At 41.2% G+C, this 23,777-nt stretch overlaps 1 protein-coding gene across 1 annotated transcript in view; it reads left to right on the top strand.

Moving 5' to 3' along the window:
* ntrk3b (neurotrophic tyrosine kinase, receptor, type 3b) overlaps window positions 1–23,777 on the top strand; it is a gene marked incomplete at both ends in the record, with an annotated part of 279,095 nt that overhangs the window by 51,598 nt on the left and 203,720 nt on the right. Inside the window, 2 exons of the mRNA XM_080500842.1 lie at window positions 2,338–2,412; window positions 9,141–9,212. Coding sequence (XP_080356968.1) covers window positions 2,338–2,412; window positions 9,141–9,212 — 147 coding nt within the window. The remainder of the gene's footprint in view (window positions 1–2,337; window positions 2,413–9,140; window positions 9,213–23,777) is intronic.

The raw sequence follows: 23,777 nt of genomic DNA, 5'->3' as shown, positions 1-23,777 counted from the left end.
GTTTCATTTCAGTTGCGCTCACAGTGGTCAGCTCTTAGTGCCTCCGTGGCGATGGCATCGATGTTTGTATGATTGAATCCATGAATAAGTGCGCGTCTACAGTGTGAGCGGGCCGATCCAACGATTGTGCTGTTTACTGAGTGTACAAAGAGGCAACTGGTTGGCCTGGTCAAAGTTGCGGTCTCGTTAATTCTGATGAATGTTCACTTTTTTATTGTACTGCATTGCACTGCATACTCACCAAAGCCTTTGCACACCGGGGGGGTTGCGTCAACCGTTGATCTTATGAAAACCATAACACAGAAAGTCAATAGAAGCTTAAGAAAGGACAATATTCAAAATGTCAAGCGATGTGAACATGTAAAAAAACGAGATTCTGGAAACACATTGACGTGAATTTTGAAGTTCACATCCTGTATTTGAATGCATACCATTACTCGGGGTAGAGATTAGGTTGACGCCAAAAGCAGAAGTAGATTTGTTCATGGTCATTGTCTCAATCCTCACTCAGTCGCTACCGTGGACTTCTTAAATTACAGTATGTTGGGATTCTGTGGTTGAAGCATAATCCCTGTATATTAATGTTTCCTCAGGAAACATGCAGGTTGCTAATACTTTGTTCTGTTTATGAAACAAGGAGGAGAATAAGGTCATTTGTTGAAAATAAGCTAATGCTTGGTCGAAATCTAAAGACATTTCTGTAAATGGTCACCTTTACTTTGAGTTGTGACGCCACAAGTCCAGAAGACAACAAGACACAAGATATCGGTGTTTATCAGCAACTTCATGGTACTTGTAGTTTTCTGGATTAGAGACCAAATTTTAATTGCATATGTTATTTTAACAGCTGCATGACCATGGCTCTGCAAACATGTGGATAAGAACTGCAGCATTCGAGTGTAAAGGAAGATGTGGCTGGGACACAGAGCTGGCCCACATTATGACGGCGTTCTCAGTCTACAATTCGTGTGTGGATTTTGGATTTCCTGGAAACAATCCGGGAAATCCAGGAGCTTGATTTCCCATGCCTCACCTCACATTATTATCCAAATTGCTGGTGCTCAATGTAATCGTAACTTTAAAACCAATTTACTGGAACAACACATAGAAAACAGCGTCACTCCAGTTCTCTTATTGCTAACGGCCCCCACCTGGCAGACCATCATTAAAAAGCCTGGAAACCCAATTGGCCAACAATAAAGGCATGCACGAAATGATTTCACGAAGGCGGGTTACATTTGGCAGACCGGCTTCATCATCATCACCAAAATAACCGAATAATAGTAACAATAAAAAAGATGACAAAAATATCCAATGGGTGAGGATCCACTGAGTGTTGGGCTGAGATAAATGTCTCAGGTGCTGCCTCATCACTGTACACCAGATGCACAAATTCCAAATAACAGATTGGCGCACAATTTTGCCAACACCAATTGTACGGGTGTTATTTTCCTGCTGTTGTCATTAAATCCCGGCTGCTTTCTGATGGCTTCGGCCTTATTTCTTCGTGCATGTAACTAGTTGGGGGCTGAGTCTCTGTAGGGCGAGTGAACATGTAGGTCAGGTGAGCAGCCAGCCGGCAGGCTGTAAACAAACCTCTGGATGTATTTCCCCGATCGCTCTTTTCCTGGCATTGATTTGAAATCTGACATTTCGTACCAGGTTCCAATAAGCTTCTAATCATATTTTCCATTCCCCAAAACAAAGCATTAAAGCCTTCCCCATGTCCTTTGCTACCTCTTCTCATTTCCCCTCCTTAATTGAAAACCCGTGTGCCTGGTGTCTGTTGCCCGTTTCAAATCCAAAACACAACAAACAAAATAATTTAAATACTTATTTTTTTCATCCTTCCTGAAGCTAATTTGAAGGCGCTTGCTTCTTTCAACCTGCAACATAGAAAGAGTTTTTTTCAGGGAGTCTGATCGTATTAGCACAAGTAAAATCATGTGCAGTGTTTACCCCCCCCCCCCCCCCCCCCCCCCCACACACACACACACACACACACACACACACACACACACACACACACACACACACACACACACACACACACACACACACACACACTTTCACACTTCCACTCGCATAGATTAAGCTTCAGAAGCTGCCTCTTGGCAATTAAATCTATCAGAGGGCAGCAGAGAGCTCTCCGTCAGAACTGTTCCAATAATTGCAGTTTAAATGAATATGGATTCAGAAAGTTTTGACAACACACAGCCAGTTAATTTGCAACTTGGGACATAAAAAAATAGACCTTTCTCCTGTCATGTCTCCTGGTTTGTTTTCCTTTCGCCTCGGATGATAGGGAATGTCTCATTTGCCATTCTCTCTTTACAGACACTTGGAGAACTGGACGGGATTGGAGACTCTGAGAGACGTCGATATGGAGCTCTACACTGGACTGCAGAGACTGTGAGTGTTGATGCTGTTATCTGCCACAGGAGTGCAGGGGGAAACGGGGAGGGTGGGGTGATAGGCACTCCGCTGTATTTCATTTCCTGCTGTTTTGCAGATCTGCGGAAGGACAGTGGTACCTGTACCGCTGTTCATCCTCGTTTTCCTTCAGGTTTGCCTGCTGCTTTACCAAAGAGAGGAGAGCGATCACGCAGCTCTGAAGTAAACCGATGCTCAGAACTACTGCAGATCACTATGTTTGTACCAAATCAGTTAATTTGCCATTTATATTGTTGCCCTTTTTTTTTTCCTCTTTTGCGAATTTTATTGATATTAACGTGGAGAAAAAAAACTTTGAATCCTAAGCATTTTGAATCTGTCTGGAGTAGAAGACTCAGCAGGAGAAGTCTTGAAGCTTACTGGAGTTTTTTGTGTGGTCTCAGATGTCACCTATGTTCTTGGATTTAGATCAGAACCCTTTGGGTGGCCACTTAGAAACAGTCCAACTTGTACTCTGTTGACCGGCTCATTCCCCTCAAACTGTGTCTAACACATCCTCCTCCCTAAAATATCTAGGTAATTTTTCAATGTAACTTATCTATCTGATATGTTCAATCCTTCCAGTCCCATAGGCTGTGCAGCTTGATGGTGTCTCTACCATGTTTTCCTGTAGGAAAGCTGACAACTTCTTTCTGAGCCATACTTGGTATGGCCCACAATCAAACTGATGCACTGCATCGCAGACAGCTCTACTTTAGATTTATGTGCTCATAAAATAGTATTTCAGAAAGCCTGTGGTACATTGGTGTTCTACTTTGTGCCTCTTTGATCGTTCCCCATGGAATCTTGCTTGGTCTGGTTTTTGGTGGATGGACAAGGTGAACAAAAGTACCAGACATTCAGCTTCCTGCCACTGTGATAAAGGAAGGCAACAATCAGCAGTTGAACAACACAGTGGTTCATTCAGATGAACACTGAAAAGGACACAGAAAGCTGATTCACTTTGGATTTTTCCATGCCATTGATTGTATTTAACGGGAGTTGGGCTGGATTCAATCCACGGTTTCCCAAGGGGAGCAATAAAAAGAAACTCACTCTATAAAGTAATTGTCTTGACATGATTGTTTTCCAATAATGCAGAATTCGAATATTTGCATTGATCCAACTGATAATTACTTATCAGGTGTAAGAAATAATACTACTTCTCAGCACTATAACAGTACCTGATTATGGATTCACAGCCCTCATCTTGAGTATGAGGTGTTTGTCGGGTTGTAAGGAGAAAAGAGCAACCGATGGGTGCGCTTGTGATCCTAACGCAAGCTGATGCTTAAACAAGCTTTTAATTCTTGACAGTCACACACTGGTGGAACATCCCCTTTGCTTTGCTTAGCCACTGATCAAATAATGCGAAAAAGCAGCAGGGAAAATTGAATTAGGGGTCCCTGCTGGAGCTTTGCTGTTTTTCTTTTTTTTTTCTTTTTTCTTCTCATGTCTTCACTTCTTAAAGCAACGCTCCTTCCCTGCTTTGCAACCACAAACCATAAAGCCACATCCCTTACTTTTTCTCTTACTCGGTTCTTTACTCCTCCCTCATCCTCACGACCTCCTCTTCCTCTTAACTTTTAACTTCTTTTTTTTTTTTTTTTTTTTTACCCATTCTCCACCGAGAAACCATATTCTCCTTTGCCCTCCAAAGTTAGAGCCGGCCTCTCCCCTGATCCCCTTGATCCCTCATCAGGGAGGCCAAGTGCAATATCTCCCCCACTAAATTAGCATTTTTCTCATTACAGCTGCCTCTCTGCTGCTGCCTTGTCTGGGGACACGGACTCCTCCCCGCCTTGAGTCAGGCCTTTGCAGGGGAACACTGTTGTGATGCTGCCCTGAGGGACTGATAGCAATGTGGAGGGATTAGTGAGAAAACGGCTCTCGAGGACACTTTCCATCAAGTCATTTTATAGCTTTTTGTTACTTTTTGCTTTCTTTGGTAGGAGCTAAACAATAGTTAGTATTCAATCTCATTGTGAAACTGGAAAGGCTATTGTTTGTTAGTTTCTGTTGTAGCCTGTAGGTGAATACATAATTGATGTGCATTTCATCTCACACGCACACACACGAAGATGCAATTTTTCTTGCGATCACTGTGTACCAACTACCAGTTAAGATACAGTTAATAACCCTGAAAAAATATACACTACCACTTTTCAAAGAGAATTGTACAATTCACAAAAAATTCAAGAAAAGATATAATCTTCTTCAGATTGGTCAAGTACACCTTTTTTTCCTTGTTAAAAGCTTTGCTTGCTCGTTCGTTTTCTCAACCAGCTTCACAAGGTCGTCACCCGGAATATATTTTTTCCAACAGTCCGCCCACGTTTGCTAAGCACTTGGCTGGTATTCCTTCACTACGTGGTCAAACCCATCTTAACACATCTCAGCTTGGTTTTGGTCAGCGATTGTGGAAGCCTAGCAATTACATGCGAAACACAGTATTTCTTGGTCGGATAGCCAGTTTAATTGGTTGATTTCTAATTACACATGGAACTCGAAAGAACCAACACTCCTTCGTGCCTTGGTGTTGAAACTGCACATGCAAGTATTATGTCTTCAGCTTTTCTGTATCAAAAATATGAGGGTTGAAGCCATACAGCGATTCTGAAGTCATCCCTCTAATATCTGCCCTTTGAGTTTCTTGGATCTCCTCCTTCTCTTTCTCGCTCACTCTACATAATGGTTTCTGCACAGCAGTTTGATCATGGAGGCTTGATTCACGGTCTGATGTGGAGATGCGCACGGAGCACGAGGTTTGGGATGCGTTGATGTTGGATCTAATGTGAGGTGCCTACAGTTTCTGCAGCTGGTTTCACTAATGAACCTCTCATTTGCAGCAGAGGGAGCTCTTAGTCTTTATCTCCTGGGGCTTTTACATCAGAGCACTGGGTGGTTCACTCGTAGAAGTATCGGAAGTTCTTCAATATATCCACATGGAGTGACCACCACATCTTGGAGAGTTGAGGAGAGAGTAGGTGCCACCATTTATAACTGAACAGTTCTCCTTGACAGCTTGATCACTGAGGTAGTCTAACAGGACTGTTTGCTGTATATCATCACACACTTGAAACAAATCAAGTGATGGTGTATTGAGAATGACAGGAATGTTGGTACAAAGTTACTTTGCCAAAAAAACAGCCTTTGCAGCAACCTTGTCAACAACGAAGCAATGCCCTCAGTGCTTTTATCTCACCACACAATTCTGTTTACATTTTTATAGTGTTTGTTGTCAGCACTTGAACAATATAATACAGAAAAAGAAAAAACCTTCAATGGCATGTCCAGACTACTTCTGTCCTTTCTGTTCAGTTTGATATAATCTAATGCAGCTGTTTGAGTAAAAATCTTTTTTTTTTTTAATTTACTTTTTTTTTTTTATGAAATCCAATATATTATAAACAAAAAGAAACATGTCTGAAAAAGGAGGCAAATGCAATTAGTTACACACTCATTAAAGTACTTCAAAAGCAAATGACGGGTGTAGAAATGGGCTTGTCAGGTTCTGCTGAATTTTCTGGTTGGTTGTGTGGCTTTGAAAAATATATTACACAAATCAACTCCCAAAATACCCAGTCCGGTACTGCTTTAAAAAAAAAAAAAAATCTGATTTAGTCTAGCCTTGAAAAGGTTGCTTAAGATTTACTGCTGCTTGAAGAGATCAATGTGTTCAGTTTCACTGACATTATTGTTGCCATTACTACTGGGGGGATTTTATCCAAAGCACCAACAACATCATTTCAAGAACATAAAATAACGGGAAAATCATCCGTGTTAAATTTTATCAGGGGAGCTCATTGGAAAGACCCTCGGATGTCCCAAAGCCTCACATTGGGAACGTTCTAGGCGATGGAAGCAAACATGTCATTCAAACACCACAGCGGCGTGATCAGATTCCTGCATAGTAATTTGCACCAACAGCTGGTTATAATCGCCACATTTCATTACGAAGCGCTCACTGATGATGCCAATGACTTCTTTGGAAAGAGACATCTGTGATTACAAGATTAGAAGTCATTACCATTGTAGCCCAGAACGGCGGTTCCCAAACTGGGGCACAGGGAATTCCAGTAGTCCTTGAGAGAATTTCAATTGGGTCCCCAGGAAAATGAAAGATTAGTTTAATTTCACAGTTATTCCGCACACAATGAGGGGGAATACAGGCTTGTCCATCTTACAGCAAAGACGCACAAGTTCCAAAATCTTCCATCAAATGCTGCTTCAAAGAGATTTTCCATTTGGCTCCCAGCTCCGCAGGGTTTCCATACAAATGCAGATTGAAGTCAATATGCCATGAGCGGTAGAGAGAGAATGCCTCGCACCGTACCGTCCATTCAATCGTCTTCCATACCCCATTTATGCGAACTGATGATGTAGAGGCTTTAGCACCACCATTCTGCCTTTTGGCAAGAAGCAGGGCACACCCTCGAAAGGTTGAGTGTCCATTTTGTGGTGAGCAGAGCAACTGAGAACCTTATCCACACAAATGCGTTTTGGTATAGAACGAACATGCATTTTTAGGAGCTATGGGATAAGCATGAACACCCTGGCAAAACCCACACAGACACAGGGTCAATATGCAAAAGCCAGAGAGCAGACTCAAATTTCAAAATGGTTCTTGTCACCGGACTGTGCAAACTACTACTTCACCATACTGCTCTTTATTTCTGACAAGCCATTTACACAATGTTTCAAATGAAAATGCATTTTTTTTGCATTTTGAAAATTATGTACGTTTACATGGCAACTTGCAGAAACGTTAAAAACAGTGGAGTTATGTATGGCCACGGTGGGTGCTCTTGTTGGTTTTTGCAATGACATTAACAATGGCGAGCACATGGACATTCCAATGGACAGATAATGACATTGGATTGCTTTTCCAGGTGACTGGACTTGAAAATTACCAAGTCCCAGAAGATTATGGACTGGGAGTCATGACACTCACCAACCATCTCCATAACATCTGTGTGTTACATAAAGACACATAAATGTAAACCAGCGTGGAGAGGATTGTAGGGGCAGAGTGGGCATATATTTATCCATGGTACACAGTTTGTTGATGTTACAGGGATTGGAAATACAATAGAACCTCTGAGGAGCGGACCCGGTAAGAGTGGACAACCTGCACTGAGCGGACGCATCACTGTGCACGGACACATATTTAACTGTTAACACACCGTGATGAGGGGCCAGCCTGGCAAACGAGGATAACGGACAGGTTTTCCTGGCAATTGTCAAGCTGAGGGGACAGTAAAATAGCCAAAATACTTGGGCTGGACAGGATTATTGGAATATTCAGGCTGCGGGTAATACATGATTGCCTCCATACTACACGGTGGGTTTACTTCCATGCTCATTCCGTAAGGTTGTCGTGCCAAAAACAGCCCGGCTGCCAGAATCTCCACGGCCTACCGCTGGAGCACGCATCCATTCAGTTTTTGCTTGGTGACACCTGCTGTTCAGCTTTTGTAAATAACAAATGTCAGCCTCGCTTGTGTTCAAACATCTGTCTAATTGATGTCACAAAACCGAAATAATTGTGAAACAAAAAAAGCAAACATTTCCACAATGACCGATTGACAGTGTTATCTTTATTTTGAAAGCTATGGGTAATAACAATATATAACATGAATGCACTGTAAGCTACGTCTTGCAATCGTAATCTGTAACTTTTATTTGCGATTGTGAATATAATCACAAAACTGTACTGACAGGGAAACGTATATATACACTGTTTAACGAACATGATCACTGTTTCTTTCAGCTGACCGTCTCGTTTCCACATACAGCAGAACGAACTACCGTAACACTTACTAAGGAGAAAATCCTTCACCTCGTGCAGCACTTATATTCAGCATTGATAGTGTGGATGCCATAAAAACAGATGAATGCCGTGATAAACAACACAAGCCATGCAGATTCTGGCAGCTGGGCTGTTTTTGGCAGGGCAACATAAGGATCCCGAAAATTCCCTACAGAGGCTAAGAGCACAGGGTGGATGACGTTACAGCAGAGAACATAAGGCCCGTGGCTCAAAACTGACCGGAAGAGGCTCCAATCTGGTCCCAATTAGTAATGGTTTTACAATTTGTTCCCGTGACCAGTCCATCCGAAGAGAGGACACCTGTCTTCAAGGGACAGTTACCCTTGGATTTTAGGGCGTCCCTACATCAGAGATTTGGCCGTAATGACTCAGACTTTCACTCATTCATCAATTAAGATCCTGTTGTAATATCTCAGGGGCTTCTAGAATTTGCCTCGACTCTCCAAAGATTGGTCACTAATTTGATGTCTGTTCTTTGTTGTGTCTTTTTGTTGGCCCCTGTTTTGCAGTGTTTTTTGTACTAGTTCAATGATGAAAGTCTGAACTGTTTCATTCTTACACATAGTACAGTAAAAATGCACACATTAACAAAAATATCAAAACATCAAACATTGTATAATTATAAGAGGACCTTCATTAGCCTTAAACTTTGCACGGCAACAAACTGGAGATGCGATGGAGAGAAAGCTGCACAACATGCACCAAGAAAAAGGAAGTTAAAATGAACAAAAGAGTTAAAATAGCCTATTTGGAGCTACGGGATTGTTGTACTATAATACTAGTTGCATGTCATGGCACAAGCAATGAGAAGAAATGTGTTTTTGGTTGGTTTCTACATTGTTTCATCTGTATTTTTATTTTTTCTCCATTTCAGAACGATCATGAATTGTGACCTGAGGGTGATCCAGGCTCGAGCGTTCGCTCAGAACCCCCACCTACGCTACATGTGAGTAAACACTCTATCTTTGAAACCCATGTTTCCTGTGCCTTCAAATGATTTATTATGATCTGTGATGCTTGACAGCTTGTAGTATATGGCTGTAGATGAGTTAGTGTCGAACAGAAGATGATGCAGTTGATAGAGACTGGCTTTCAGTAAAATTGTGGCGCCTCCGTTTCTGTCGCAACAGCCACACATCTTAAATGAGACATCCATTATTTGCCTTGGATAATTGGATTCCTATCTGCCCCGTTCTTTTTTTTTCATTCTTTGTGCTTCAGTAGAGCAACATGCCACAGACGCACTTCCATTTAGTCTGCACTTGCCAAATGGACAATTTGTCCAGCAGGCCGAGCATCAGAGAGCTGGGCGAAGAGCAAAGTAATTTCTTTAACAAAGGCTGATGTGTCACCGTATGACAGCCTGTTATTCTCCAATTTTCCAGGAGTAAACACGTTGAGGAACTCAGTCACAGTCTTTTACCTGAACACACTGCCATTTGCAATCTCCAGTTGTTGACTGACGGGCAGTTTGGTTCTCTCTTTTCTACTGCTGATGACAGCTGTTGGCCTCGTGTGTGTGTGTGTGTGTGTGTGTGTGTGTGTGTGTGTGTGTGTGTGTGTGTGTGTGTGTGTGTGTGTGTGTATGTGTGTGTGTGTGTGTGTGTGTGTGTGTGTGTGTGTGTGTGTGTGTGTGTGAAACACAAACATTTGGTATACAGCACAAACATTTGGTATACATCGAGAGCTTGATTTTCGCTGTCACCCAGAAAGAAAACACAAGCTGGTCTATTGCTGGGCTTTTTTATTTATTTATTAATTTTTTTAATCTAAGAGTGTGTACACATACCTTTTATGGATTGTCTTATAGTTCTGTAAGAACAAAACAAATTGATTATCTCATCATTCTACTAAGGTGATTGGTATGGTACAGCTAATCAAGCATATCAATATTTAATGAAAGTCCTGCCTTCGCTTCAATTTTCTCCCCAGACCATCGATTTTCAGACAAAACGGTGAAAACGAATAAACATTTGTCACCTTCTCACCTCGTCTCACCTCGTCCACTCTTTAAGTGGAGTGACGTAAACGAGTGAGTGAGGTCCAAACTAATTGAACAGTCATCACTTGCAGAGAGTAAAGGTTTAAAGCAGGGGACTGCAACCTGCTGCTCGGGAGCCACACGTGGTCCTTTGGCCCTTCTGGATTGGCTCCCTAAAGCTTTCACTAATTTATATTTAAATCAAGCAGCGAGAGGTTGAAGATGGAGGTGAAAACCTCTGCTTTCTGGTCTGCGCATGCCTTAAGAATCCTTCATGCGATGCTGTCTGGACCAGTGGCTTTCCTTGCGTTGGCCCGATGCAGGTTGGTCCTCACCTGGTGCTGGTGCAGCTGGATGGGTGCAGCTGCTGGTCCCCTGATCTGAAGGCAGAGTCACATGCCCCGAGGAGGGCTCTCAGTTCACCAGTGAACCATGGCTTCTGGTAGCACAGCACTTTAACAGTCTTGGTCTCTGTTACATACTCAGCACAGAAGATTATGTAGTCCAGCACAGCTGATGTGTGTCCATCCAGGTCTGTCCCCACAGCAAGAACACTCCAGTCTGTGACCTCGAAGCAGTCCTGCAAGGCTGAGGTGGCCTCTTTAGTCCAGACTGACTGTCTCTGTGGTCTTAGTCTGCAGACTAGTGGTTTATATGCTGGTGTCAGACACAGTGTAACTGCCACATTTTTGTTTCTATGTATTTTATGAAACTTCATGAATGCAACATTAGACACAATTTTTATTCATATATCAAAACTATACTTGAAACTCTGAGCTGTGTCAGCATCATTTTAAAGGTTTAATGTGTTTTGTGGCAGGTACTTTTGGTGGACAATCACAAAAATGGTTAATTTGGTCAAAAACTTTGCAGACTCCTGAATTAAGTCAACCATCAGATTAACTGCCATTCATCTTCTATACTTTACCTATAAGTTATATATTTGTTAATGTGGCATACCTATCCAACCCGGCATGTCGGAAAAGGACATGTCTTTAGTTTATCACATCACCAACACAAAGGGACACATAACCGGGCCAGGATTACTATAGAATCTGCATATTTATTGGATGTCAAGAGACCAAAGTACCCATGAAAAACAGATGCACAGGCAGAATACAAACACACAAAATCAAACTTTGTCCTGGAACTGAACAGACTCCACTATACACACAATTAAGCTGATTACTTAACTTCTGCAGTCTTTCTTGAGGCACAGTATATCAGTGATGGATTGAAAGGATAATACTTGATGGAAAATCAATGAATACACTTAATCTCCAGATGGTCTGCAGTGTGGAATGAGATCATTTGATTTATGTCATAAAGAAATGACATGTAGGAAAAACTATTATATGTAAGTGAGAAATGTCCCTTTTTTTTTTTTCAAACAGAAAAAAAACCGAACCTAAACCATAAGAAGTACAAAGGTCAAAGTATGAATTAAATTCCAAGGAGGAAATGTGATCCAGATGCAAAGCCTGAACCAATCCTTCCACTGTATTCTTTGTAAAAATGTGTGAGTGCTTGCCCCGGGTCAGCTTGACTTCAGCCTTAAACTGGAGGACAATTTGTAATTCTTCTCCATAGTTTGACATTCTCTTCAGATATGGACTCAAAATGTAGTATTAAATGCTGATCTTCATTTCCACTGTGAACATGAAGCCATTGTTTTGCAGTTGGTTGCTTTGGCAGCATCTCTCAAGGCTGTGGTTGGTATGAATGGCTCTTTTTTATAATGATTTGCTATTGTAGTACATATTTCTAAGGTTCTGTGTCGACACGTGGCAGAAAAAAGCTGTTAAATGCTGTTCCCAAAGCAGAAAAGGTCAATCAAGCGACCTGCAGTGGCTTCATTTTCACTTCTCCACTGTGGAGGCATTTGCATTATAACCGGCAGAGTGGCCCCCCCACAACTCCAGACAGTTTATGACGGCTCTCTATTGTGGTCTGGTTAATGCAGGTGGACAGTTGCTAGGTGACACCGAGGATGATGGTGTCAGAGAAGATTAATTATTATGCCTGTGCTTAGCCTCAGAAGGCCAACCTCACTGATGTGCGTCAGACAGGTCTCCTTAAAGCCCGGCCTATCAGGCGCTGGAGTGCTGCGTGCAGTTTGTAAGGAGAATTGAAGCTGTTGTCTTCATCACATGTTCGGGCCCAAAAAGGCTCAATTAGTCTCAGTGAAGGTTTTAATTCCATGTGCCACGGACATGATGGCTGTAATTAACACTAACCGCAGTTACGCTCACTTTTTAATTAGTATTCCTCCGCTCTGTGTTTTAATATATGTATCTTGAATTATTTTGCATAAATTATAGCATGTCAAATCAAAACACTGCATGTAGACTTGTTGCGGGAGCAATGCCGATAGCTATAGGCTGAAAAGAGCGAGATGGTGGATTTTTTATTTCTTCCGCCAGTTGAAAGACATTCACGAATAAAACGGCATGAAGAATGCACTGTGTGTATTGAAATCCTTTGAAATCATCATAGGTTTTCAGTGTTCTCCCCCTTCATTCAGTATTATTGTTGCATGTGTGTCGTCTTCACGAGTAGCATTGAGGTAGACAAAAAAGAATATTAGGAAAACATCATTAGAAATGAACTTGGCTATATTTGTTACCCTTTTCTGTAGATTGTATTTTTTTCCCAAACAGCTCTGGTCAAAGCATCAGTGTTGTCGTTATGAGTTGACCTCTGCTGGAAGCCTGGATTTTATGCGGGCCCCAAAATAAACCTAAACATACTAGCATAGCCTGGGAGAGCACTTCATTGTGATCAGTGGAAAGTGATGCAGAGGTGAAGCAGTTTGATCCAACCTAAATATCCACCCTGCTGATGTATCGCCGAGTGAGACGCGGACCCTTTAATTTTCCTCCAAGACGACTCGGATGAGCGCATCAGCTGAATGACATGAAGGTAAATACCAACTGTACCAGGCTCCAGAATGTGATTAGCTCTCCAGCATTAAATGTGTGTGGAACATGCACACATATTTGGGCAGCACTTGGAATTAATGCGCTCACAAGGTGCAAACATGAAATCAACATTCTGTCACAATATTTGCATTTCAAATATCCCAGCTGATGCCGACTAATTTACAGTCACAGTAAGGGTAAAGGCGAGAGACAACGCTGCTACTCCGACGCTATAGAACTGTGCGAGGCACAATTTAATGCAGCCGCACAGTGAAGTGATGCGGCGTGGTATAAATGTGCAAGAGCAGGAAATAACTGCATGTGAAGAAGTATTTTTGTATCATCTACAGTTATCACAGCTGTGTTTTCCATCTCCGAGCATCTTTGTCCAAGAGTCATTATCCCGCTGCGTCACTTCCACCTCTGATTCTGTTGAAAAGACACGATGCAGCTGAGAGAGGAGGCAGGCAGAAGAAAGGCAGACATATTTGGTACTTCCAGTTGTTTATTGCTTTTTTTTTTTTTACATTGAAATGTTGAAAGAACAACCCCATCTTATCTGCAGGTAGTTAAGTTATTGCCATGTTAAGTCTTTACAAAAGCTTTCCAGATGTTTTTGTTAAGACAGAAACATTACAAGGACTCAAATTTAAATAAATCTGAGATTCAGGGGTGAGTTGCTCCCTGTTTTATTATACTTGTTTGATTTGCAAAGTTTCTCAATATTTCAAGTTAAGCTTGTGTGGTATTTCTAAGGTTTAAACACTAAATCTAAAGCAAATCTGTGATAATACGCCTTAGCAGGGGTATTACACTGAATCTTTATAAGGTATTATGCAGACCATGGGTGTCAAACATAAGGCCTGTGTGTCAAAACTGCCGGCAAGAGGCTCAAAACCAGCCAAATGGCCAAGCAACTGGTACAAATTTGAAAGAAAACAGATAAAAAACAGACAAAAACAATTGTCTTAAGAGCAGTGGACAAAACACTGAGACTCGAGATAAGATGTTGGTGATGCTGCCATGAAAGTTTGCTACCTTGTTGCTATCAAACTAGCCTCAAAGCCATGTCGTCAGGGTAACTTTGTAAAAACATGAATAATGCAGCAACTATAGGAGAAGTGTTTTGGACATTTCACTGTATTTCGCACCAGACGGTTTCATTAGAATTGGCTTTATGTGCAATAGCACATAAAGCCAATTCTGTCATTTTCTAACAGAATTGTTTGATTTTGCAAAAAATCTACATTTTAATCATGGATACTCTGCGACACAACAAATAAAAAACTTTAAAGATTGCTGTTAAAGATTATAATGGCACTATTTTACCAGTGCGGCCCACTCCGAATGAAATCAGGCTGTATGTGGCTCATGAACGAAAATGTGTTTGACACCCTTGATTTAAGTATTTGCTTTGAGGCTTCACAGTGATGTTAATGCTCTCATGTCACATAGGGAAAATCCCTGGTTTGATTCCAGGATTAGGAGCTGATCTGTTTGCTTGCTCTTTCTGTCCAAACATGGTTTTTCTTTGGGTGCTATGTTTCCTTCCGCAGTCCTAAAAACCATCCCTATTAGTTGAACTGGTGTCTTTAAATAATTGTGTGATGGACTGGCAGCCCGTCCGGGATGAACCTTGCCTTATGTTCAATATCAGATGGGATCGACTCTGCTTCCTGTGACCATATTGGCCAAGGGTAATGTATGAGAGATGGATTTATTGGCTTTCATCAGATTTTCCTTCTCGGAGTTTGTTTATGGCAGTTATCAAAATATGTTGTGTATAAAACTATTCGGTGTATGATGCATTTAAAAAAGATTTTTTTAAGGTTAATTTCATAAAATGAGCTTAAAACTAAATGGTTTGCATCAAATCTTTTAAAGGACAATTCCTAAAAGTATTGGTTTCAATAAAATATTGATGAATATTTGAATGAAAGTTTTAAAAATGTCAAAAACTAAAAATTGACACATTGTGTCATCAAAGATTCTTAAAAAACGTGATGAGATATGAATAAAATAATACACATTTGTAACTTTGTATGACAACTGTTCAGCATAATTTCCAAAATATTCATTATTGTAGCCATGATTATATTAAGTCTTTATTTTTAATTGGTGTATAAACCAAACCGTGGCATCATAAAACATGTGACAAACATGTCCCTTCACAACATTAAATGTCTATTTTTACTTGAATGCATGATAATAGATGCAAACAAAAAGTGTTTACAACCAAGCTCCTGTAAGATTCCATCATGCTGATGGTTTTTAGTCATTGACCCATTAAAGTGGCTAATAAAATAGTTGTTGTGCATGTGATCGCATCATTATTTAAGGAATTTTGCATGACTAATTACTGTAATTAAATAATCTCATGTATACCCTGCAGTGATCAATTCTGCTAACTGAATTAAAGGATGGTCCTGTGCATATTAATTAAAGTACTAAAGAGTTTTCATTTATATTGGATTTATTTTGTGATGGGTAATCTCAACATGTGACAAAACGTTTATTTTTCTTGACTAATAAACTGTATATTAGTTTCTCAAGTGATTTTGTGATTAGTGAACATTTAATTCCAACATTTAGAATATTTGACATTTTCAGTTCATGAGGTTCAAATATAAAACAATAAAGAGAATGTATTGGCTTTACCCGAAACGTAAGCTCTCTACTGAACGATGTAAGCAAACATCGTTTCCTCGAAGAGGATTTACACATATTCCACTTTCCACCACAGGTTGGTGAACTGAGATACTTTTGTGTTAGATACCTCCTCAGTCCAACAGCTGTGAAAAGGAAAAGTAGTCCCTTTAATGGATGGAAGACTAAGCACATCGCTGCTTGAAAGCTCTTAGCGACTTCACTAAAAATAAATCAAAGTCCAAACTGTGAAAGCCTGATTGAGGGCAGACTAGATAATAACAGTAACTCACCACTGCAGTCCAATGAACGAAAAGTGACAAGGCTTAAATCCATCTTCTGTGCAGCTTTGTCACAGGAAAGGTGGCGAGAGGCTGGAGTCGATCCCAGCTTGCCATCCATATAAGACAAGGTCCACCATGGACTGGTCACCACATACACTAAAACAATCACTCACAGTCACACACAATCAGGCAATTCAGACACATCAATTCCACTAATATGCTCGTTTTGGAATGCTGGGAGGAACCTGGAGTAGTGGGCTAACAGTACGGCACCTGGGGCGGTAGTTGGGGTGAAGGGTCTTGTTCAGGGACCCACAGTTGTGACCTGTGAGCGTTAGAAACTACAAACGTCTCACCACAAGTTTACTTCCCCAACTTCAAAGCCACCACTGTCCTAATTTTGAAGCAGCGCTGAAGCAGACTGATCAAACTTGATGCACGAGCATGACGGCAGGAGACAGGCAGCAGGAACGTACAGTTCAGAACAGAAACGTTTGTTAATTGTCTTTTGTGGTGAATCCTCGGGATGTCGCCCTGCAGAGCCGAAGTACTCTTCAACTAAACTAAGAGAAACGCTGATGTTTGTTATCCCAGAATTGAATACTCAAAGTTGAATCTTTTGGACAGGATGAGCAACCCCATCAGGATTCTCCTCAGACAGCATTGACATCCACCTCCAGTTGAAAGGGGCTCAGGAGATTGTTTGATTCGTTTCACCTGCGGTCTGACAGATGTGACTGGGGCTCTGTGACATCACTTTCAACCTTGGCCAGATCAAATGTTGGAAAATGAGCCGATTAGTTTCAGTTATCTAAGAGTGTCCAGGTCAGAACTTTCAGTGGGCTACTGAGGAAACAATCACCATTTGGCATCAGCAGAAAAGGGTGTTTGGCAGTAGGGCGATGCCACCAGACCAACAAAATGCAACCATGTGCAACATAAAAGGCCAAGGAAGCAAAGTGTTTTCCTTCATTCTTTATAAAATGGGTCACTTCTGTTTTGATAACTAAAATCTGCAAGTCATCTGCAGCTTTCCCACATAAAATCAATCCGTTATGGTGTTAACACGGAGGACATTTGTGTCTGCATATCACCTGTTCAGTAAAGGCAAAGTTTGTTTTCTGGCTTCAAAAGTAGAACATAGATAAACTCCAATAATCCAAACAAACGGCTGAGGGCAGGGTACTGGGCAAAAACAAGCAGAGATACACTGGAAGAAAACAAAAAACAACCAGGCATTGTTCATTGGTCACTATCAAAGCTTTTATATGCGAGTGTGTTTTCTGTGATAGTGCTCTGTCAGTTTTAGATAATCAATTCAAAATGGTCTAAATCCCATTGGGATCAGGAGAACCCGTTAAACAGCCAATATGCAGCCAACTAATTTTAAAAAAAAATGAAGATGGAAGCTTTTCTCTTGTCCAGCAGTTTCACAATATCTCTATGGGATGACCGTCTTCTAAAGGACAACTCATCTACAAAGCATGTTACTGTGTTTGTTTCAGTGGCAGCAGCGAGTCCCCCCTCGTCCATTGTTGTGGCTGGAGAACCTCTTTAGTGCCGTAAGGGGGCATTAAAGGAGCAATCGGTAATATTTTTTGCACAATTGTAGCAGAAAATTACCACGTTCGATGGCAGTAAGTCTAACGTTATCAGTGACTCTTGGGTTTTTCAGCTTTTTGAGTTAGAAATCTTGTTTCTTGATACAGCTGCCATTCCCCAGACAAACTTTTTTTCTAGTGGTCCTCCATCAAATGCAGCTTTTTCATTTTTTTTTTTAAAACTGTGTACAGTGATGACTTTGCTATCTGCAGGATTCGGAGGTGTGAGGCAGCTTCGTCGGAGATGTGAGGCTAACCGCTTAATTCATTCAATCTCGTCTCACTGCGCTGTTGCTTTTTGTGAACTCTTTTCATCATTATATGACTATAATTTTGTACATATTAGTGAGACCTAATAGGTCTTAGATCTCATTAATGATGCTTCTCATGAAAAAAATTAAAAAGGCTTGTGTTTCTTCTATTTTTCTCCTCCTGTTTAATTTTGTTGCAGTACTATTTAAAAAGCTTCAGTGTTGTGATGACTGAAAAAAAAAAGCATCCAACTGATGCATAATGTTGCTGATCAAGATGATTAAAAATCCATTAATGTGCTTTTAGTAACCTACTGATCAGTAAATAATTGGGCTTGTTAAGATAGATATCACACACATGATCAAAATAACTGGTAATCATCAGCTTACAGCAGTGGTTCTCAATTATTTTCTGTCACGCCCCCCCTAGAGGACAGAATTTTTTTCAGCGCCCCCCCCCCCCCCCCCCCCCCCCCCCCCCATATTGTACTACCATTGAGAACTTGATAATATTTATTTATCTGTATAAACCACTGTATGAGTTGTTGGCACCAGCATTCTGCATACAATCGCCTGATTATCAAAATAAATCTGCTATGGTGTGAGGGTTTTTTGCACCTTGCGATGTGGTGGGCAACTTTGTAAGAGGCTAACAGGCTTTTTTGTTTACTGATGCCGCGCTGACGAAATGACCGGCTTGTTGGCGATACTCATGGAGTTTACCATGAAAAAACTCCAGTGGCTTACTGACATAACGGGTGTATGGTCTCCAGGTGCCGTCTTCATTTATTTGGTTTCATGCTCCGCTGCCAGAGTTTTTAGGCATAAAACACAAACGGGTGTTTCCTCGTTTCCGACCGTGTTCATGGTAAACCCAAGGGCGATGTAGGCATCGTCATATCTCCTGCTCTTACTAGGTTTATGTTTACTCTCACCTGTTTTCTTTTCCTCTGACGCCTCATCCTTTTTTCTTTTCACTCCTGTCAGAAACTTCTCCTCCTCCTCCTCCTCCTCCGCCAGCTCTGTACACCGGTGTTGATGTGTAGTACTTCTTCTACTCTACTGGGTTGAACAGGCAGCCTGTTGATTAGTGTGAGCACTGCTGCCACCTAGTGGCTGGAGGCCCTTTTTTTTATTGTTCAAGCATGAATAAAGACACTAATACTGAAAGTCGCGCCCGCCTCGCGCCCCCCCTGACACCCCACCACGCCCCCCCAGGGGGGCACGCCCCACCATTTGAGAAGCACTGGCTTACAGTAAGCAAGCAAGCTAATTAAACAGCTCCCAGTGTGTTTATTCCAAGCAGAATAAAGTAAAGTAAAAGAGCCAAACTCACTTTTTGTGTTGCAGGGATCAGTAGCAGTGGATCAGAACATCTATTATCCCAAATTTACTTCAACCAACACCTTTAATAATCTCAGACAGCAGTTGATTTCTTTTATTCCTATTCAACAGTGGAACATCTGAAAACCCTTACTTAATAGCAAAAGTGGTAGCTGCTGCATTTCAATTACTATTGAATTATAGAAGGTGCTGCCTGAGATAAAAAAAATTACAGAAACACATCAGCAGGTAGTTGAAATCAGTAGAATAAATCATTTATAAAATCAGAAAAACCTCTTTAGCTTTGTCTAACCTTCACAAATAAATGACAGGTAATAAAAAAAAAAAAGTGTCATTAAAGTTTGACTCTGTTGGTATTAACATCTTACTAAATCTAAGCATTGTTGAAACACACTCATGGTCAAAACATGTACTCTTGTGACAAAACAAGAAAAAAAAAAAAAGTGTGAGTGAGTCCAGCAATCGTGCACGTGTTTGTGTGTACTGAGAGGTGATGGAAGACATGGGAGTGGACAGCTGATGGCGTCCTCGTGTCGGTACTGCAGCTGTTGTCATTGTCACCATGTCAAAAATGGCATCTTTATCACGGCCCATGTTGTGTCTGATTGGCAAGAGGAGCTTACCTGCTGTGATGGTAGAGATAGAGAAGACAAGAACCATTGTGAAATATCTGGAGATAACAGTAATTGTTTGAAAGCTTTAATCTCCTTGAAAAGGTTCTTCACTGAGATTACACACACACACACACACACACACACACACACACACACACACACACACACACACACACACACACACAGACGTACCCATTACTCGCTGCCTCTCCACATGTCACATTTGCCACGATCGTCTTGTGAAACGTTGCGATGGAGATTTGTTTTACAGGGATTTAATTGCGTTAGCTCTGAATGGTAGTGGGACTGTACTGGGTTAGCTTCATCATGATTAAATCGTTATTGTTTATTGGCTCTGAGGCCCATCCCTGTGGCTCTCACCCACACTCGAGCACTTCCCAGCATCTGAGGAGTAACGTGACCTGACTTCAGCTGGTCGGGCAGTTTGATGCCATTAAGCGTCAGTCATGCATAACAAAGCCAGCGGTTCAAAGTGCAGCATAGCATGATGATATGAGCTGAGAAGTATTGTAGTTCATAACAAACGCTTGTACACGTGAGCTCTGACCCTCCTCTACAGCCAACCTGCTTTATTGTGAGTCACATAAAGTTTGGAGTTCCTTCCACCATGGAAAACTAAGGTCAGTCTCAACTTATAGTCTTATTATCCGAATACAAGGATTCTCAAAGTGTACACAAGAAGTAGCACCCACTAGTGGCCCTCCATGAAAACTATTTACTGTAGTTTTCAATGTTTCTGCTGTTTCTGTGGACATGGATATTGTTTTCAAAACATTGCAATGTAAACATGGTACTTTTCTTAGAAAATTTACAAGAACAATATAATTTTGCAAACATGGTTGTGTAAACTGGGCCTAGACATTTCTCTTAGCGGCTTAAAACAAAAAAAACAACTTTCTAAAAGTAGTTAGAGGCTTTTTAATCTGAAATCAGGTATGTGTTCACACATGCACAAACATTTTTGTTTTGATGTAAAACTGTAAATTGTGGCTCAGGTAGTAAAGTCGATGGTCTTAATTGAAAAAAAAAATGCAGTTTGAAACTCTTATGTGTCTCTGAATAGAATAGAATGCCAACTGCTTCCATTGGTGAATATGACTAATAATGCAACGTGCTTTGGATATTGTTAAATTAGTAGAAAAGCACTACATAAGTGAAACCAATTTACCATAATAGTCTGATGGATCTGATTAAATTGTATTGTTCTTTGTGAAGAATGTAATATCAATATATATTACATGTGTTGCTATAAAACTAAATGCCGTGTGCATTGTTTTGTATGAAGACTCAAAGAAGAAACAAATGACAATCACACCTTTGACCAGCTCCTTTAAAAAAACCAAAACGCAGATCATATTTCTCCATCCCTCGATGAAGTCGTTCATATACATTTGCCGCATGTTGTCTTTCTGCTCAGATGAGCTAACTAGCTACAACCTGCACCGTCACAAGAAAGCAAATCCACTGTTTCCTGAAGAACTGTCATTTCCGTGTAATGTGCCTTTTGTCTCTGTGACTATAAGACACCAGGTAGGTAGTTGGGAACCTGTGGCTGTCACTCATGTCGTCGTTTCCTTTCATCCTGCCACATGTCTAGGCGTGAAACCATGACGCTGGTGCGCTGCTGCTATAACATTCATCTTGCATACAAAGCACCGGGGGGAAGTGAAGTCTATCGGCAAAGGCGCCACTACAAGGTCTCCGGCTTTTCAAATCACCGCTGCCACCGCTGGGTCCAGTTTTCTATTTGATGCCACTGGTCGGTCCGAGCGTCGAGCGCCACGCTTGTCCCCACCTGTGTCAAATTAAAGGTCAGCGTCTGGATGGCGAGGCAACCCTTCTCTTTATTCCAATGCTGCAGAGGGAGAGGCCCAATAAATCTGGAGGGAATGTTGTCACGGGGGAGTCGGAAAGGTCACTCCCCACAGGGAGAGGAAAGAGGAGAGTCTCTCTCATTAAATGTTCTTGCCTATGTTTTTTCTTTATTCCTAAATGTCACTTTCATACCCGGGTCAGCTGGCCAGCTAGCGTGAGACCGCCCTTAATTAGAAGTCTGATTATTCTCTGTTTACCTTGACAGGGCTATTAAACTTGCTTCTTTGCCTATCTGCATTCCTTAAAAAATAGACTTCCACTTCTCCCTCTCTGAATGTCTTTTCCGAAGACTTTACTCATGCAGGTTTGTCGGGTAGCCCGCACACTGACTGGGAGATGAATCGGTCGCCCAGATGACACCTGTAGTCTCTGTTGTGTACCGCCTCGCATCTCCGTGGGGTTTGAAAATAGAGCCCTGATCTCCAAGGTGCAAATGAATGCTAAGCCATAATGCACTGTCTGTTACATTCACACTCGAGGCGGATAGCCGACGCTGTTACTCAGAGAAAGCCGGCAGGGTTCAGTGTGATGCGGGAGGTCATCTCTACTGAATGTGCTGCTTTCATGACTCATCAACTTTTGAAGAGACTGAACTTATGACCTCCTTTTTTTTTTTTTTTTTTTTTTAAACCTTCTCAAATATATGAGCTCTGCAGCCATCATATTTGCCTGACTAAGATGGAGGAATTTTCCAAGTGCACATTTCATGCTTTACATGTACCTGGTCTCAGAAGTGCAAAGAAAACCATTTTATCCATGTCAAATCGAAGTTGAAAAATAAACACTGAACACTACATCTCCTGCTTTTGTGTGATACAAAACACAACCAGTTATTAGAGTGAACTGTTACCACTCTGGAGCGTTGCCATTTTAAAACCTAGACAAGGCGGTTAAAATTCGTGAGGAAGTAATGAGACAGATTTTCCCTTAACCTACGCAAGTGCTTCATTAGAGACACTCCGTCGTGCTGAGCAGCTCTCGGGGAGAATGTAGGTATGTAACGTTATGAATATGAAGCATGATGCTGTGAAGAAACGGAACCCATGCCGGGCTGTACTTTGGAGAAAAAACAACAACAAATGGCTCCTAATTTGGAAACAATGACAACTTCAGAGGTTTTATTAGCAAATAACGCTGTCAAGGAAGCTTGAGGACAACATACATGCAAACAGTGCACAAGTGTGTCTTTGCCTTTTTATGCCGACTTCCTAATGTAATTACAACAAAAGGGCATCACTCATGGTTACTTATTCATTTGAAGTGATGTGAAGATTCCCAAAAATATTTTTGAAGCTGGTTAACTCCTCCAGCCACTTTGCAAATATTATTACGTCCTGATGCGTTAATGGAAAGTACATTCAGGTAAAGTCAGAGCTTGGAGATGGAGAGGAGTTATAAAGTATCACAAGCTGCAGTCTTGTTGAATGCCTCGTGCCCTAACTTGTTAAGGTGTACCACAATCTTCTCTGAGATTTAGGCTCCAATTACAGAACAACGTTTAATCGGTTTTGCATTTTCATTTTAGAAAAGTGTCACGTCTAGTCAGCGATGTTTTGGAAACACTGAAAACTATTACGGCAACTATCAAATATAAAACTACCAAGTCCCAGAAGAATATGGACTGGGAGTCATGACACTCTGGAGGCAAACGTTGTTGTTGTTGTTGTCCTTTTACCTGTGTATGTGCAGAAGAGCTATTTCCTACAGCTGTGGTGTGCCTGTGTAGTAGCAGCAGTTGCATTTTCTCCTCTTCCACCTTAAGAGCCATTTTCAAAAGTTGCGTTTTCAGTGGCTCTGGGCACCATTGTCATGGAAATGGTGCCTTAAAATGTCCTTTGTTTTTGGTATTGTTTAAACAAATGAAGAAACTGTTTGGTTTTTTTTCAATTAACTCATGTAACTGAGGTAGACTATTATGGAAAGAAGATAATTTACGAAGGGAAACTAATAAACCTATTGCAAACTTTACACAC

This window comes from Blennius ocellaris (genome assembly GCF_963422515.1).
Source record: "Blennius ocellaris genome assembly, chromosome: 1".
NCBI lineage: Eukaryota > Metazoa > Chordata > Actinopteri > Blenniiformes > Blenniidae > Blennius > Blennius ocellaris.
Note: the sequence above shows the minus strand (reverse complement) of the source record. Positions and strands in the feature narration are given on the sequence as shown.